Here is a 16,930-nt window from a genome sequence, read left to right as displayed (position 1 = left end):
TTCTCTGACCTGAGCGCTCTCTTTCCTGAATAAAAAGTCAAATTCAGTAAATGCTGTGGGAGGCAAAAGAGTAAAATTTGGCAGTGTCTTAGGGAGCACTGTGAGAAGAGCAAGCACAGACGGAGCAAGCCATCCATGGCGTCCAGGACGGGGCATGACCAGCCAAGCGGCGTCTCCAGCTCCAGGCCGATCTGGGACCTCCTCGTCCCACCAGACCCGGCGCTCACGAAATGACACGGACGAGCGCCTGCGGCCCAGGCAATGCCCGCCACTCACTGAATTGTCCTCGTCGTCCTGGTCCACCTCCCGCTGCTGGGCTTCCTGGCGTTTCAGTTTCACGTCCATGGCCTCGTTGATTAAGTCCCGCAGTATCGACACTCCTTTGGCACTCTTGACAAACGGGTGCTTAAAACATAAAGGGGGACAGTTTACATGGCACTGGTGCCCAAGCAGCGCCTGGCACACCGTAAGCATTTGATCACAGCTGCTGAATCAATGAGTCTAATCTTTCCCTTTATGCTCTGGATGACAGCCGTGAAATCACACTCACTTTACAACTCTGACCAGAGAAATGTTCAGGCTTTGCTGATCTTTTTCAGCCTGGCTGCAGTCTCCTCCATCTCTCTCTGCCAAACCTACAACTTCTCAGCAGGGTGGTACCGCCCCCTAGAGGAAGTTTTATAAACGTGCTGGGAGCTTGCTGTCCCTGCTTGGAGAACACCAAGGGCACAGGAGGGGACGCAGGGACACCAGCAGTCCTTCAAAGCGTGGGACAGTCCTGCACAGCAACGAACTGTGGCACATTCAGCACATCTTTCAAATGTCTTAGTGTACACTTTACTGTAAGGACACAAGTCTAAACCAAACAGACTCCATGACAGGCTTTAAGTTTCCCCTCTGATCTAGAAGGCCTAGGTTTAAGTTCCCCAAAACTAACAGGCAGTTACACATTGCCTAGAGCAAGAGAGAGACTACCTTCACAACACCCAATCAGGGAAGGCCAGCTACCATTCTCCACATTCCTAAGGGTGAGGCCTTTAGATGGCTACTTTAGATAGGACTCTGTTACCTAATGTCAAAATTAACCCGATAGTCTCGAACAAGACCCTAGGCTCTCCCTGTAATTGGTTGATTTTAAAGGTACTCTAAATATTGTGACTGGGTCCCACCAAAAGTAACGAACGCTCTGGACAATGTGTATGGTTACAGTTACTTCCAATATTGATAGGCGATAGTGACTGGACCCCTGTACCTGTGTCACAATTTCCTGTAACTCCCCTTTCCCAAACCCATAAAGGCCCTACCCGACCTTTGTTCGGGGCTGTCAGCACGGATCCACTGCGCTGGTGAAGTCTGTGAGCCCGCTTATAAGCCCATGATAAAGCCCTTTGCTATTGCGTGCGTGCCTTGGTCTCCCTGGTGGTCTCTGGTTGTTGAGGATATTGTGACTTGGGCATAACATTAGTAAATAATACTGAAAAAGGTTTTTCAAGAGATAAGCACAAAAGCCCATAATTTAGGAGATGATTATGGAGGAGGCTCAAATGTCATAATTATGACAGTATTTAAATATCACTGGATAATTTACTCATCCTGCTTATTCCTTCTACACAATGCACTATACAGCATTTCCAATCACATATTTAGGTAAAACAGGATTTTAGGGCAAAAGTGTGGTTAGCAGAAACACTAAAACAGGTCACAAATATGAACAGAGGTAGGCCCGAATATCAATCAGCACAGACGCTTGAAACACGGCGATGTGGAATTTCATTCATACAAGCTGCTTAAATTTTTTTAGTATTAGTACTACCTTCTTTGTTATTTGTGTTTATAGCAGAGTTAAGAAACGAGGCTGCGAAAGTTACACGTGGAAATTCTTTGAGGGGGTTGCCCGTTGTCTCCCCAACTTATTGGGACACTGTCCCCATGTTTCTCTTAGAAACCCATTCCCTATTCCCCAGCACGCACTAGAGGAAATGCTCTCTAAGGTCTTTGTAAAAGTTCTGTAAGTACGTCTCAGCCTGTAATGGGTTGCAAAAGAGACTTCTTTTCCATGAAACCTCAGCAGTACCCCCATCCCGGCAGGAAAGAACTTGTCAATATGCTTAGAACTAAGCCCCAGCTGATTTACAAGAATATCATACTTCCTTGTTCTCTCCACTTGGAATATGTATAAGATCATTTCTCTCCTCTTATCATATACAAATAAGCCTGGTCTGTTACTATTTAACATCACTATTACGCTAGTGTCCACCCATTCATTTTCCTGGAATGCCTGAATGGAATGGTTACCATTCTTTTTTTTTTTTTTCTTAATTTTTTTTAACTTTTATTTATTTTGGGAGCACCTGGGTGGCTCAGTCAGTTGAGCGTCCGACTTCGGCTCAGGTCATGATCTGACAGTTCGTGGGTTTGAGCCCCGCGTCAGGCTCTGTGCTGAATGCTTGCTCAGAGCCTGGAGCCTGCTTTGGATTCTGTGTCTCCTCTCTGCACCTCCTCGCTCACGCTCTGTTTCACTCTATCTCTCAAAAATAAATAAAAATGTAAAAAAAAAATTTTTTTTAACGTTTATTTATTTTTGAGAGAGAGAGAGAGACAGCGTGAGTGGGACGGTCCAGCCCAATAATAACCACAGATATTTGTCAGCTCCACCGCATGCTACCTTTAATACATGTGAAACTTCGTTCATACTTACACACATCCCTTAATCCTCACAACATGTGAGGCGGGTACTTAGTCCCCACTCAGATAAGAAAACTAAAGCAACAGAGAGGTTCTGTCACTTGCTCATGGTCATAAAGCTAGTAAACGGGCAGCCAGGGTTCAGACCTGGACAGTGTGATACCTGAATTCAACCTCCTCAGCACCAAGCAGACTGGCTACAAACCCCACCTGTCCTGCGAGGCCCACGCACCGAGGCGACCTGCCCCAGGAAAGCAGTCCCAGTACCTCCAACCCAAAGCCGCCTCCTCCGTCACTAGCTGCAAGAGCACCTGCCATTAACCTCGGGTCCCTGTCAGAACTGGGGAGACTGGCCGGCACTCGTGCTTTGGAACCAGGTTCTAGCCTCGGCTCTGCTGCTCCCCAGCTGAGTGCCTCTACGTGAGTTAATTTCTCTACGCTTCCACCCTTTCCCCAGAAAACTGAAAATAATACCCTTCCCTCTCAGGGGATGTGCACAACATGTGCAAAGCGTGCAGCACCCAGCAGCGCTCACTAAGTGTCAGTTCCCATCTCTGACCCCACAGAGTCCTCTGTGTTCTTGTATTATTATCTTATTCCGTGATTTAACATTCTTTTCTACCCAGTGAGAGTCAAAGCTCCTCAGAGGCAGGAAGGGAATGTCTTCGTCTCCGCGGGAGGGCTGGCCAGCAGGTGGCTGGGGCGGAGGGAGGCAGCATCTCAGGGCGAGTGTTACCTGCAGGAGCTGAGTGGCGGTGGCCCTCTGCTCCGGGCTCTTGACAAGACACTGCCTCACGAAATCCATGAAGTTATCGGACCACAGTTCTGGCTTTCGAAATGTAGGAGGAGGGTTGGTGGGAATCATGAAGATGGCCTAGTTTAAAAAAAAATTGTTTTTGGCAAAATAGAAGTGATATATTAATTAATCATTAAAATATGACTAGAGATACACTTCAAGTTTGAAAATTTTATTTTCCTCTTATCCAGTGATAAGCCCAGTGGAATTCTAACAAAAGTCTAAGTGCCTCAAAGTAGGAAGTATGACAATCAGAGAAGTTGATACAGCTCTCTCTCCCTCTCCCTCTTTCATGTGTATTCCTGTCCCCTCAACCTCCAGTACCCAGCAAGCTTCTGGGGGGTTTTGCTAACCAGAGTATGCTGCCTTCCGAAGTGAAAAGGCAAGATCTGAGAGCATCCGTAGCCTGAAGATAACCTCAGCCCCACAGCTGTCAAATTTCCCTCCTCCCTAAAAGTCACCATCAGCTCTAGCATGTGAACAGTGACTGCAAGGAGACCAAAAGTCCCAAAAGTCCCCCCAAATTACAAGGGATTCATTAACCTCCAGGCCAAGTCTATTTAACATATTTGAAAAAAAACTGGCATACCATACTGCAGTAAAAATCTACTATTGCAAAAAGTTAAAACTATTAATTATTGAATTTCCAATAAAAGAAGAGCTACAATTAAAAAAAAAATTCTAGGCGTGCCTGGGTGGCTCAGGCAGTTGGGTGTCCGACTGGCTCAGGTCATGATCTCCCAGTTTGTGGGTTTGAGCCCCACGTAGGGCTCTGTGCTGACAGCTAGCTCAGAGCCTGGAACCTGTCTTCAGATTCTGTGTCTCCCTCTCTCTCTGATCCTCCCCTCGCTCACACTGTCTCTCTCTCTCTCAAAAATAAATAAGGCATTAAAAATTTTTTAAAAATTTTTTTACCTCTGTGGTAAACAGCTTAAATTATATTCTTTAAATCTAAAAATATAAGCAGTAAATCCTCCCACCCTCTCCCACTTCTGCCCCCCAAAAAAGAGGGAGCTTATCTTTGGGCAAAGATACTTTGTACTTTTTTACAAATTGTTAAGTCTTTTAATAGAAGTACTCATTAATAGAAGAGGAGGGGCTGGGCCGGGAGGTGCGGGTAGAGGACTATGGAGCCCCTGACGAAGACCCGATCAGGGCTTTTTAACAGCGCTGCGACGAGAGGCCTGGGCTGGGGACAGCCTGCAAAGCCCCAAGGGTGTCACACTGAGTTTCAGCGGAGACTGCACCGGTGGGCCCTGGCTACTCTAGAAGTCCGTGGAGGCTGCAAAGCACAGAGCCTCCGATGAGGACAGTCTGGGGATCTCCAAACCAGAACTTACACATGTAAATACCTCTGAGGCCCGGATGGGAAAAAGACAACAAATGAATCGGGCAGGGTGCTAGGGACATGAGATCAAGAAAATAGTTTGTTTTCCTCTTAATACTACTATGAGAGGGCGCCTGGGTGGCTCAGTCGGTTAAGCCTCCGACTTCAGCTCAGGTCAGATCTCACGTTCGTGGGTTCGAGCCCCGCGTCAGGCTCTGTGCTGACGGCTAGCTCAGAGCCTGGAGCCTGCTTCCAGTTCTGTGTCTCCTTCTCTCTCTGACCCTCCCCCTCTCATGCTCTGTCTCTCCTGTATCAAAAATTAATAAAACATTAAAAAATTTAAAAAAAAATACTACTATGAGAAAAACAGAAAACACTGTGATAGGGGACAAAGGGTACTTGGTGACTAGGGAAATCACGGAGACTGATAAAGTAGGAAGCCCATGCCTTGTATAAATGAGGCTCCAGTTACTGTTATGTGAAAACGTGAGCACCTAAACTATTAAAGACATCACATTTCTGTGACCTATGTATGTCCTGACGGCTATCAGTACACAACGTCTGGAATGGAGGGGTGGATCACACTTGAACGGATTAGTGACTACCACCAGTGGAGTGTAGACTGCCACTTATCAATTATATACAATAAATTCATTTATTGTTTGGTACCTAATCAAGTAAGTCATTCAACTAGCTTTCTAATGATGACCAGTAGCTGACCACCCTCTGGTCTTGTCTGTTTCCTTACCCTCATTGGATGGATGTCCGCATATGGGGGCTTTCCCTCAGCCATTTCTATGGCTGTGATTCCCAACGACCAGATGTCTGCCACACAGTTGTAGCCAATTTCCTGAATCACTTCTGGAGCCATCCAAAATGGTGTTCCTATCACTGTATTTCGTTTGGCCATGGTATCCTAAAACAGAAAAGAATGAAGATCAACACTAACCATTAAAACTACTGAGAAAAAGAGACTTTTCCAACAAGAAATGTCAAGTACTTGGAATACATATAAAAACCATACTCAAGGCATTACTGAGCAAGTCACAAAAGAAATTCAAATGACTTAGAAACATGAAATGCCTGTGACCTCACTTAGGCTATGCCAGTGAGGGGCAAACGACAGTAATACTTTTAAATCGATCGCACTTTGTGAGTCCTCTGCAAAAAACTCGCACAGGAACTAACTTATTGCTTAGTCATTTCCTTTGCTTTGAAACTTACATTTGCAGTTTTCAAACGGTGGTAGTCAAAGTTGTTTTCAAGGATTATATCTTTGAAATACTCATTATTTAGAAAGAAGTATTTGCATATCTAGAAATATTTTGAAAACTAAGAGTAATGAGTGGATATTAACCCAACTTGATCTCCATTACAAAGTTACATTCATGCAGTAGCACATCAAGAATGGCGACGTATGTGTATTTATGTGTGTGTACACACGCGCACACACACATACATATAATATAGCTTGAGATATGATTAAAATGTCATTTCTAACTACTAAGCAAAGGACCAAAAAAAGTAATGGGAGTCTGGCTAGTCATTTCTAAAACTACACTTAACAGCAGAAACTTAACAGAGAACCAGAGGGGAGGGGAAGGGGGAAAAATAGTTGGGGAGAGGGAAGGATACTTCCCAGTATGTTGAATACTGACAAAAACTGAGGGTGGATGGGGGAGGGGGAGGTGGGAAGGGGGGAGAGGGGCATGGAGGAGGGCACTTGTGGGGATGAGCACTGGGTGTTATATGGAAACTCATTTGACAATAAACTATAAAAGAAAAAAAAAGAAAAAGAAATGCACAACTGAAATAAATAAATAAATAAATAAATAAAACTCTACACTTAATTTCCTAACTTAAACTTTTTACCAAAGGAAGTTCAAACAGGTTGAAAATTTGAATACAAAAAACAAAATCCATAACTCAGGTCGGATGCTTAACTGACTGAGCCACCAGACCAGGGCTCCCCACTAAACAGATTTTTTTTTTACAAGGTCTAACACATTTAGGAAAATTAAGATGAAGAGTTAACTTATAAAAGAAGAATTGTAAATGGCAATAGTCAAATGTAAAAATAGTTTCAAAAATGATTTAAAAGATATAATTTATTTCTCATTCAGTATCAGCAAATATGAGAGAAAATGGACATTTTTTAATTCATTCATTTTTTTAATTATTTATTTAAAGTAGGCTCCATGCCCAATGTGGGGCTTGAACTCATGACACTGAGATTAATTAAGAGTTGCATGCTCTAGGGTCGCTCTACTTCAGCTCAGGTCATGATCTCATGGTTCCTGAGTTCAAACCCTGTGTCAGGCTCTGTGCTGACAGCTTGGAGCCTGGAGCCTGCTTTGGATTGTGTGTCTCCCTCTCTCTCTCTCTGCCCCTCCCCTGCTTGTACTCTGTATCTCTGTCTCCCTCTCTCTCTCAAAATGAATAAACATTAAAAAATATATTAAAAACAAAAAAGTTGCATCTCTACAGACAAAGCCAGCCAGGAGCCCCGGAAACAGACACATTTATATACTATAATTGGAAGCATGAATTATTCCCTAGAAGGACTTTATGTGTTAAAAACAACATCTTTTGAAAGATGGAATCAGTTTCTGATTTTGTTTTTTAAACATCAAAGCAATGTTTGTGCCATTGCAATACCTACTAAACACCCCAACATAATCCAGGCTGATTTAAAAACAAAAAACAAAATAAGACAAAAAACCCAAAAAACTCTGCCTAATACCAGCTCTAAACATACAAGCAAAAAATATTTTTTCTGCAGCCCAAGAAAACTGTTTGATGTGTAATGCTGTGGCTGCAAATCTGAGTACATATCTGTCCAGCGCTGTTTCTGTTTTTCTACACATACTTCATATGTGCTTAGGGATTTTTCAAAATCAGGTAATTCTACATTTCCTGTTTTGAAAACGTGGTTTTTTTCGTTGCCATGCACTGGTGATGCAGGAGGAGAATCAAAGGGCTGTACCCTGGACCCAAACGATGAGTGTTTTCAGAAAAATGACTGCCAACCGCTTCCTGGTTGAGACGATGCTGTGTCTTATTCAAGAAGGGTTTGAAGTTTTCTTCCTCTTATAAATATGATGATGAACAGAATTCAAACTTCTACTCTGTCATTTCTTGTTGTAGCTTTTAGTTTTATCAAAGTTAAAATCTGGGAACCTGAACTCCAGGAAAGGATCTGAAGTAACCTACTTGCTCTTTTATAACTTTACTGGCACCTTTTATAATCTTTTTATGAATACAATGAACTCAAGTGTTTTATTTAAAACATATTTAGGGGTGCCTGGGTGGCTCAGCCGGTTGAGTGTCTGACTTTGGCTCAGGTCATGATCTCACATTTCCTGAGTTTGAGCCCCGCATCGGGCTCTGTCCGTCAGAACCCGGAGCCCGCTTCGGAGTCTGTGTTCCCCCTCTCTCTCTGCTCCTCCCCTGCTCGACTCTGTCTCTCTGTCTCTCTCTCAAAATGAGCAGTTAAAAAAAATTTTTTTAATACCTAAATAACAGGAATTCCTCCTCAGGACAGAGCTGAAAGTTACCAAGTGACATTTCTACTTACTGTAAGTTGACCCGCTACCCCAAAATCTGCAAGCTTTGCATGTCCTTCTGTATTTAGCAAAATATTTCCTGCTTTGATATCTCGGTGTATTTTTCTCATAAAATGAAGGTATTCCAGTCCCTTCAGTGTTGACTGTAATATTGTAGCTATTTCATCTTCTGTTAACTGAAAAAAAAAAAAGCAAGATTAAACTTCCATCGGTTACATCAAGGGGAAAAATTCAATCGAAGCTCCCATCCTAGAATATGAGATCTTGTTCCACCTGTGACAGCATCGGACAGCTTGCACCATCTCTCCACTAACCCCTTCTGAAGCTGTGTTTCCTGTCCCATCTCTCCTCAGACATCAGATTCACGTATCTGCCCACACAACCACTCCAACGGAACACCCGACAAGCCTCATAAACGTAACATGTCAGAATCAGTTTCTTCATTTCTACCGCCCCCTCCCCCAGCCCTCTCTTACCACCCACCCAACCTGTTCTTCCTAGTCTTCTCTCTCCGTAAAAGACAGTTTCATTCGCTCTGGACAAGAACCTTGAGGTCGTCGCTGGCTCCTTCCTACCTTCAAAATATATCCAAACATATCCTCTTGTTATCACCCTGGTCCAAGTCACCTGCACGTCCTGCCTGAATTATTCTAATAATTTCCTAAATGGTCTTATCGCTGGCCCTAACTGGTCTCGCTGCTTTTGCCCTTGACCCTCAACAATGTATTTTCCACACGGCAGTGTGCCCTAATGAACCTTTTAAAATGCAAGCCAGGGGGTGCCTGGGTGGCTCAGTCAGTTGAGCGATTGGCTTCAGCTCAGGTCATGATCTCATGGTTCGTGGGTTCGAGCCCCACGTCGGGCTCTGTGCTGACAGCTCAGAGCCTGGAGTCTGCTTCAGGTTCTGTGTCTCCCTCTCTCTCTGACCCTCCCCTGCTCGCATTGTCTCTGTCTCTCAAAAATAAATAAAAACCATAAAAAAAATTTTAAATAAAAAATAAATAAAATGCAAGCCAGATCTGCTGAGAACCCTCCAATGGCTTCCTAAGTCACTGAAAAGTAAAGCCAGTCCTCGCCAAGTCTCACGTGATCCGGTTCCCAGCTCCCTTCCTCCTTTGCTACTCTGTACCTTGCCCATTCTGTTTCAGTCACGTAGCTCTCCTTGCTGTTCGTCAAACACTTGAAGCACACTTCCACTTCTGGGACTATTCATCTGATGTGCTCTCTGCCTACAAAGCTCTTCATCCAGGAAGTCAAAGAGGCCTTCCCAGCTCCCTCCGTTCCTAAGTCATTCTCTACCCCTTTATCCTATCTTTAGGTAAATACAGCATTAGCCCCAACTGACGTATTACACGTTATTTGTATACCTATTCTGTGATGTCTTTCCTATTAGGAATGTAAACTCCATTTTAAAATGTCTTTGGTTTGTTTACTATTGTATTCCTGGCACCAAGAAAGGCACCTGCCACATAGCAGGCTCTGAAAAAATGTTTGTTGAATGATGATGAATAAATAAATAAATGAAAGACTGCGGATTAACACAGAAGATCCGCCCAGTCCCATGGTGATGTTGTGCAGATTCAGTGCTAAACAAACACAATCATTCCATCAACAAACTCTCAGTCTCCATTTTAACAACTCACACTGAGAAGAGAGTGGGCTGTGGGGCAACAAACATGGGGTTGAGGATTAGAAAGACCTAGTTTTTCCCCGTGGCTCTGTTCCAGCTGTGTGACCTAAGCAAGTTCTTGAACCTCCCTTTGTCCCAGTTTCTCAGTCTACGAAATAGGACAATCACCTTTCTTCAAGAATGTCAGAAAGACCAAATGATATGAGGCACGGAAGAAGACACAGGGTTTAATAACTAGTATGCTATCAATCAACAAATAGTTAATAAGCATCAATTAAGAGCCAGACACTGCTGGGGCGCCTGCGTGGCTCAGTCAGTCAGGTGTTCAACTTCGGCTCAGGTCATGATCTCACAGTTCATGGGTTCGAGCCCTGCGTCCAGCTCTCTATACCAGCACAGGGCCCGCTTCAGATCTTCTGTCTCCCACCTTCTCTGCCCCTCTCCCACTCGCACACTCTCCCAAAATTAAATAACCATTAAAAAAAAAAAAAAGAGCCAGGCCCTGCTAATAGAATTTAAAACAGCGAACCACTGTTAAGCATTTATTCCATGGCAGGCACTTTTTGTAATCTCACTAAATCCTTATAAGAATCACATGAAATAGGTACTATCACATCATCATCATCACCATTTTATAGATAATGAAGCGGAAGCACAGACAAGTAATTTGTGCCAAAGGTCGCAGGGCTAACAAATGACAGAGCTGTCCCTGCAGTCCAAGCAAACACGATTGGCAAGGCTGCAAACTAGAGTTTGGGTGCCTCCTGTGGCTAAAGAGAATAAACTTCACATGACTTGCTTACTGATCCCTTGTCCCAACCAGCTGAGTTAGTAAGTTGAGGGAGCGCTGCCCAATAAAAATATAATGTGAGCCACAAATATAACTGCTAGTTCTCTAATAGCCACATTTGAAAAGAGCAAACTTACTTTTTTTAAGTTTATTAATTTTTTAGTAATCTCTAACACTCAGTGTGGGGCTTGAACTCACGACCCCAAGATGAACAGTTGCAAGCTACTCCACCTGGGGCAACCAGGTGCCCCCAAATTAACTGGGATAATATATTTCACTTAACCATAGTTATTCAAGATGGCAGTTCAACATGTAATCAATATATAAAATATGCAGTTTTTTTATATTCTTTCTTTTTGTAATAATTCTTCAAAGTCTGGTATTTTATTTTATTTTTTTTTTCAAAGTCTGGTATTTTATACTTACAGCACTTCTCAATTAAGACTAGCCACATTTAAAATCCTCAGTGACCACCTGTAGCTAGTAACTATCATGCTGGACAAGACGGAGTTAAAACATTTTACAAAATGTGCAACAATTAAAGATCAGCACTTCATAGCTAAAATTACGTAAATATAATAAACTAATATTAAAACATCAAATTCACTATCAAATCAGTTTTGGATTTTTTCAAAATACCTGAAGCAAAATAACTTAATGCTGCCTATAAGAAAGTTTGGAAGGTAATTTTTAAAAAATGTTTTATTTATTTTTGAGAGAGAGAGACAGTGTGAGTAGGGGAGGGTCAGAGAGAGAGAGAGAGGGAAACACAGAATCCGAAGCAGGCTCCAGGCTCTTATGTCTCCCTCCCTCTCTCTGCCTCTTCCCAGCTCGTGCTACGTCTCCCTCTCTCTCTCTCTCTCTCTCTCTCTCTCTCTCTCTCTCTCTCTCTCTCTCTCTCTCTCTCTCTCTCTCTCCTCTCTCTCTCTCTCTCTCTCTCTCTCTCTCTCTAAAGTAAACAAACATTAAAAAAGAAAAATTAAGGGCACCTGGGCGGCTCAGTTGTTTAAGCGGCCAACTTCAGCTCAGGTCAAGATCTCAACATTCAGGAGCTGGAGCCCCATGTCAGGCTCTGTACTGACAGCCTGGAGCCTGCTTTGTTATTCTGTGTTTCCCTCTCTCTCTGACCTTCCTCCACTTGTTCTGCCTGCCTCTCTCTCTCTCAAAAATAAATAAAATTTTTTTAAAAAGGGTGCCTGGGTGACTCAGTCGGTTAGGCATCCAACTTCAGCTCAGGTCATGATCTCACAGTTCATGGTTCCAAGCCCTGCATCAGGCTCTGTGCTGACAGCTCAGAGCCTGGAGCCTGCTTGGGATTCTGTCTCTCCCTCTTTCTCTGCCCCTCCCCTGCTCACACTCTGTTGCTCTCTCTCTCTCTCTCTCTCTCTCAAGAATAAACATTAAGAAAAACATTTTAAATTTAAAATAAATAAATAAAATAAAATCCATTGCTTAACCAAGATTCTATAAACACTGTTTTCCTCCCCAGTATGAAATGAGCAAGGGATGCTACACATCAGTGGACTGGGCTGATGTCAAAACCGCCAGTTTTAGGAGGAGTCAGAAAGCGGAGGGGGAACAAGTGATGGAAACGGGGAGATCTGACAGTCATCTCTCTTAAAACAGCAGTAGGAAAGTTCTCATGAATACAAGGCCAGAAACTAGCCCAGAGGCATTGTTCTAAGAGGTAAACTTACCGTTTTATTTCGTAATCGAATGATATCAGACACAGAACCAGCCCCACAGTACTCCATAACGATCCACAAGTCTGTGTTCTTAAAATAACTGCCATAATATTTGACTACATGAGGGCTAAAGAGAGAGCAACAATATGAATTAGCAGAACAGCCTTCAATAGGTGAAAATTAATTTCTCTGCTCCAAAGATCAATTATTCATATTTACACTTAAAATAGACACTCTATTGATAAAAATGTAAATAATGAATAATAAGAATTTCCCAAATAATAAATAATGAAAGTAAGAAAATGTGTGGGCCCATTAACCTGCATTTCTAGGTCCACAGTTCATCCCAGGAAAAGAATTACAGCTATTCAAAAAGAAATACTTACCATCATAGCACTATTTATTACAATGAAAATTTAGATACCACCTAAATGTCTAACATTAGGGACTTTATTAAAGGAATAACAACAGAGCCATATAATGGAATAACCACAAATCCAAGGAAAATATTACAGACAAATACTTGATAACACAAGAAGGTACCCTGCTTACAAAAAAAAAAAAAAAAAGTGCAGGTACAGGTTACATTAATAGTAAATACACTGAAACTCCAGAAAGACATATGGAAGAATATGTACACCAAGTAGTATTTAACAATGATTACCTCTCCAAAGGGAAGAATGATTTTATTTTCTCTTTATTTACATTTTTGCCAAAAGTCATGTGTACTTTGTAATAAGGAAAAAAAAAATCACACTACAACTTACTATAAAGAAAAAACCTCCAGAATCAGACCTGGAATTTTGGTTCTCAAGCTTGAAGAGAGATACCAAGTGAGAAATTTCAGAGAAAAGTCACACATCCCATTAAAATGAAATAATCTGCCCACTGAGGGCTACCAGCTTTAACTGGCTAGACTGTGATCAGGGCTAAATAATATTGCATACATACTAAATGAAGACGCTAAAACCTACTCGGCTTCATTAATGCTCAGAATTTCAAATGCCCCTTCATCCCCAAGAAACATGCCAGTGACAAGGACAGCAGGAAACACACACATACGATTAATGAAGACACAGATGAGTGAGTCCCTCAAGGTACCGATCGCCCCCTCTGCTGTCACTTCCTTAAATTCCCGTGGGATTCACTGCCTTTACAAAGCAAGTAATACCAGCTACTTACCGTTGGAATAAGTCCTCTACGGTCTTGTACCGTCGGCTACATTCGCCCGTAGGAACACAGGCATGCCTGGCCTGTCCAATTTGTCTATAAACTCCCAGGGGACAAGAGGTCTGCCCTGTACTTCTCTGTACTCCTTACCATGCTTAGCACAGAATAGGCTCTTCAAAATACCTCTTCTTTAATTAGACATATTTGCATCCTCTGTTTGAAACACAGCTCTCGTGTAGCCTATCGGAAGTGGCAAAGTCCCAACGTGCCAACGGGAAAGAGCTTCCGTACAGCATCGCAGAGCGGAGGAAAAGGAAAATGGCTACTAACTCAGGTCAATCCGGTCAAGAGATACGAGGGTTCTGTCTAGTCGGGAGTAACCACAAAAGTATAAAGAATAAAAGAAAGGGAGGGAGAAGAGAAAATAACTGCATTTGCAAGTCTGTGAAATCTAAGGGCTCTCAGGCAAGACTGCTCACAGGCCGCCCCACCTGCCCCAAGGCTGAGCTTCAGGAGAACGGATGTAGGAGCTGGCACTGCCCCTAAGTTTGTTTCTCTGACATTCCTTTTTTTTTAATGTTTATTTTTTAGAGAGAGGGAGTGAGCAGGGGAGGGGCAGAGATAGAGGGGGACAGAGGATCTGTAGCAGGCTCTGTGCTAACAGCCCAGGGTGGGGCTCGAATTCATGAACCATGAGATCACAACCTGAGCCGAAGCTGGACGCTTGAACAAATGAACCACCCAGGTGCCCCTCTCTCAAATTTAAACAGGGGTGGGGAGGGGCGCCTGGGGGGCTCAGTCGGTTAAGCGTGTGACTTCAGCTCAGGTCATGATCTCACAGTCTATGAGTTTCTGCCCCGCGTTGGGCTCTATGCTGACAGCTCAGAGCCTGATGCCTGCTTCGGATTCTGTGTCTCCTTCTCTCTCCACCCCTCCCCTGCTCATACTCTGTCTCTCTCTCTGTCTCAAAAATAAATAAACATTAAAAATTTAAAAAAAAAAAACCCAGTAGTGGGAAAACCTGCTCCATCACAGACCAATCCATGTTGTCACAGAATTTCAGAGCAAACCACGTGCTTTTCTGTGGTTGCCTGGTGGCTGGACTTCCTGCTTACAGCATTTGACAAATCTTAGTTCCTCAAAAATACAATTCTTAACTACTCTGAGCTTGAAGAATTCTTTTTTAAATGCGAAGAAACAACAATACATTAAAAAAAACACATTTTCTTTTTATAGATCTGATATTCCAAGGTTTCTAGAGCTGAAAGTATTTGAATTCTCTCTTCTTAGCTATTTCTGCAGAAATGTTTTCTCAATAGGAAGTAAAAGAGATCATTATCAGAAAAAAAAAAAAGTCAGCACCACTTTTTGCCTCTTTGCCTCCTCTTCCTAGTTTTGAAAGGGGCTTACTGAAAAAGAAAAAATCTATCCAGAAATAGAAACCATAAAAGTTTAGCTACTGAAACACACATTTTTTCATCAGATTTTTTTCTGAAAAGAACATGCATAGTGATTCCACTAAACTCTCTCTCCTGCAAAATATCTAAGTAAATGCATCTGTAGGGGTTAAACTGTGTCCTCTCCAAAGTAACCCTGCATGCCTTTACCTGTCGCATTGTTGCATTATAGAGATTTCTTTGATTATCTCCTGCAGGTCTGATTCCACAGGAACTTGCTTAATCGCAACAATCTGACCCGTCTCTTTGTGAATAGCTTTGTACACACTGCCATAGGACCTGTAATTGGGGGAAAGAGAACATCTGTAAAAGCACAGCAAGCCCAGAGATAAAAAGTGATGAAACACAAGCAATTCATGGTTCTAAATTATATCCCCAATGACTAATATGCTTACCTACAACTGCAAAACTGAAACAGCTAAAGGACTTGGGGAGGAAAGAGAACTGTTAACTTCACATTTAAATAACTGGGTGTATTCACATAAAATAACCACTATTACAGTAGCTGTCATGCCTGATGTCTGTCAGAAGCTGTGTATCATCCCAATTCACTCACACACACACAACCAAAAAGGGGTCATTATCCCTATTTTACAGGAAAAAATGTGTAAAGGCTCAGAGGTTACAAGGCTTGGCTGTCACAGAGTAAAAACTACACGGTCAGGCCAGGATGTGAATCCAGGTGTGTCTGAACACAAAGCTTGTCTTCCCCACACCTCCCAGGGCTCGAACACAGAAAAGGAGGTCTCTGTGCTCTCATGTTCCTTCCACGCCCATGAGGTCTTTCCGTCCTTGATCCTCTTATTCACGATAATACTTGAAACACTATGGAAACTGGTTAAAAAATCTCAGGCCCTTCAAATGCTAGTATCAGATGAACAGAGCACATACAAAGCCTTTTACTCATGTCCCCTTATGAGATTATTATCAAAATAAGTAAAAAATTTGGATGTCAATTCAGTATGGGGGTGAAAAGAGCCTGGATTTAGAATCGAAAGACCTAGGATTTGAGCCCTGCCCCCTACTACAGATTAGCTATCATTTATATACATATTAACCTTCTTGATTTCCTCACCTGTAAAATGACAACATACAAACTACAGGACAACTGTGTGGTCAAATGACATACCATCATCACCTCACATGGATTACATTTTTACTGGAAACCTCGACGGCTGTTACTGAAAACACAATGAGTAAGATGTCCCCTTCCTATTTCCCAAGCCCACTTGTTTCTTCACAGTGTCTTGGTAAAAAAAACATCAACATCACAGGGCCACCTGATATATCAAAGTAGCTGAGTGCCCTAGCTTCCAAAATGACGCTCAAGAACCGTTTCAATGTGAGAGTAACATAAAACTTAAAATACAGTCTACACAGAACACATAAAAATTTTCCATTCCAGGGGCGCCTGGGTGGCTCAGTCGGTTAAGCGTCCACTTCGGCTCAGGTCATGATCTCACAGTCCGTGAGTTTGAGCCCCACGTCAGGCTCTGTGCTGACAGCTCAGAGCCTGGAGCCTGCTTCAGATTCTGTCTCTCTCTCTCTCTCTCTCTGCCCCTCCCCAGCTCAATCTCTGTCTCTGTCTCTCAAAATAAAGACATATAAAAAAAATTAAGAAAAAAATTTCCATTCCATCAGAAGCCCTTATATTGCCAAACTAGTATAATAATTCTTAAAGGTCACAATTTGGGGGGGGGGCAGAGAAAGGCAACCCCTGACCATGTGTGGAAGCCTGACTGTTGCTCCTTCTTCCTCACAAGGATAAACTTCTCCTTCATTAGGGTGGTAAAGGCTTAGTCCCAGGGGATCAAACACAGTGGT

The 16,930-nt window shown here is 42.7% G+C and overlaps 1 protein-coding gene across 4 annotated transcripts in view; it reads right to left on the bottom strand.

Moving 5' to 3' along the window:
- Positions 1-16,930, bottom strand: part of STK4 (serine/threonine kinase 4) — an 88,847-nt gene that overhangs the window by 62,101 nt on the left and 9,816 nt on the right. For all 4 annotated transcript variants that reach the window (XM_029918460.1, XM_029918459.1, XM_029918458.1 and 1 more), the window contains 6 exons: positions 15,257-15,385; positions 12,492-12,606; positions 8,386-8,550; positions 5,557-5,724; positions 3,422-3,559; positions 277-405 (listed from right to left, as the gene is read on the bottom strand). In XM_029918460.1, the coding sequence (XP_029774320.1) occupies positions 277-405; positions 3,422-3,559; positions 5,557-5,724; positions 8,386-8,550; positions 12,492-12,606; positions 15,257-15,385 (844 nt within the window). The remainder of the gene's footprint in view (positions 1-276; positions 406-3,421; positions 3,560-5,556; positions 5,725-8,385; positions 8,551-12,491; positions 12,607-15,256; positions 15,386-16,930) is intronic.

Source organism: Suricata suricatta, chromosome 12, assembly GCF_006229205.1.
Source record: "Suricata suricatta isolate VVHF042 chromosome 12, meerkat_22Aug2017_6uvM2_HiC, whole genome shotgun sequence".
Taxonomy (NCBI): domain Eukaryota; kingdom Metazoa; phylum Chordata; class Mammalia; order Carnivora; family Herpestidae; genus Suricata; species Suricata suricatta.
The sequence above is the reverse complement of the archived record's forward strand: the minus strand, read 5'-3'. Positions and strand labels throughout refer to the sequence as shown.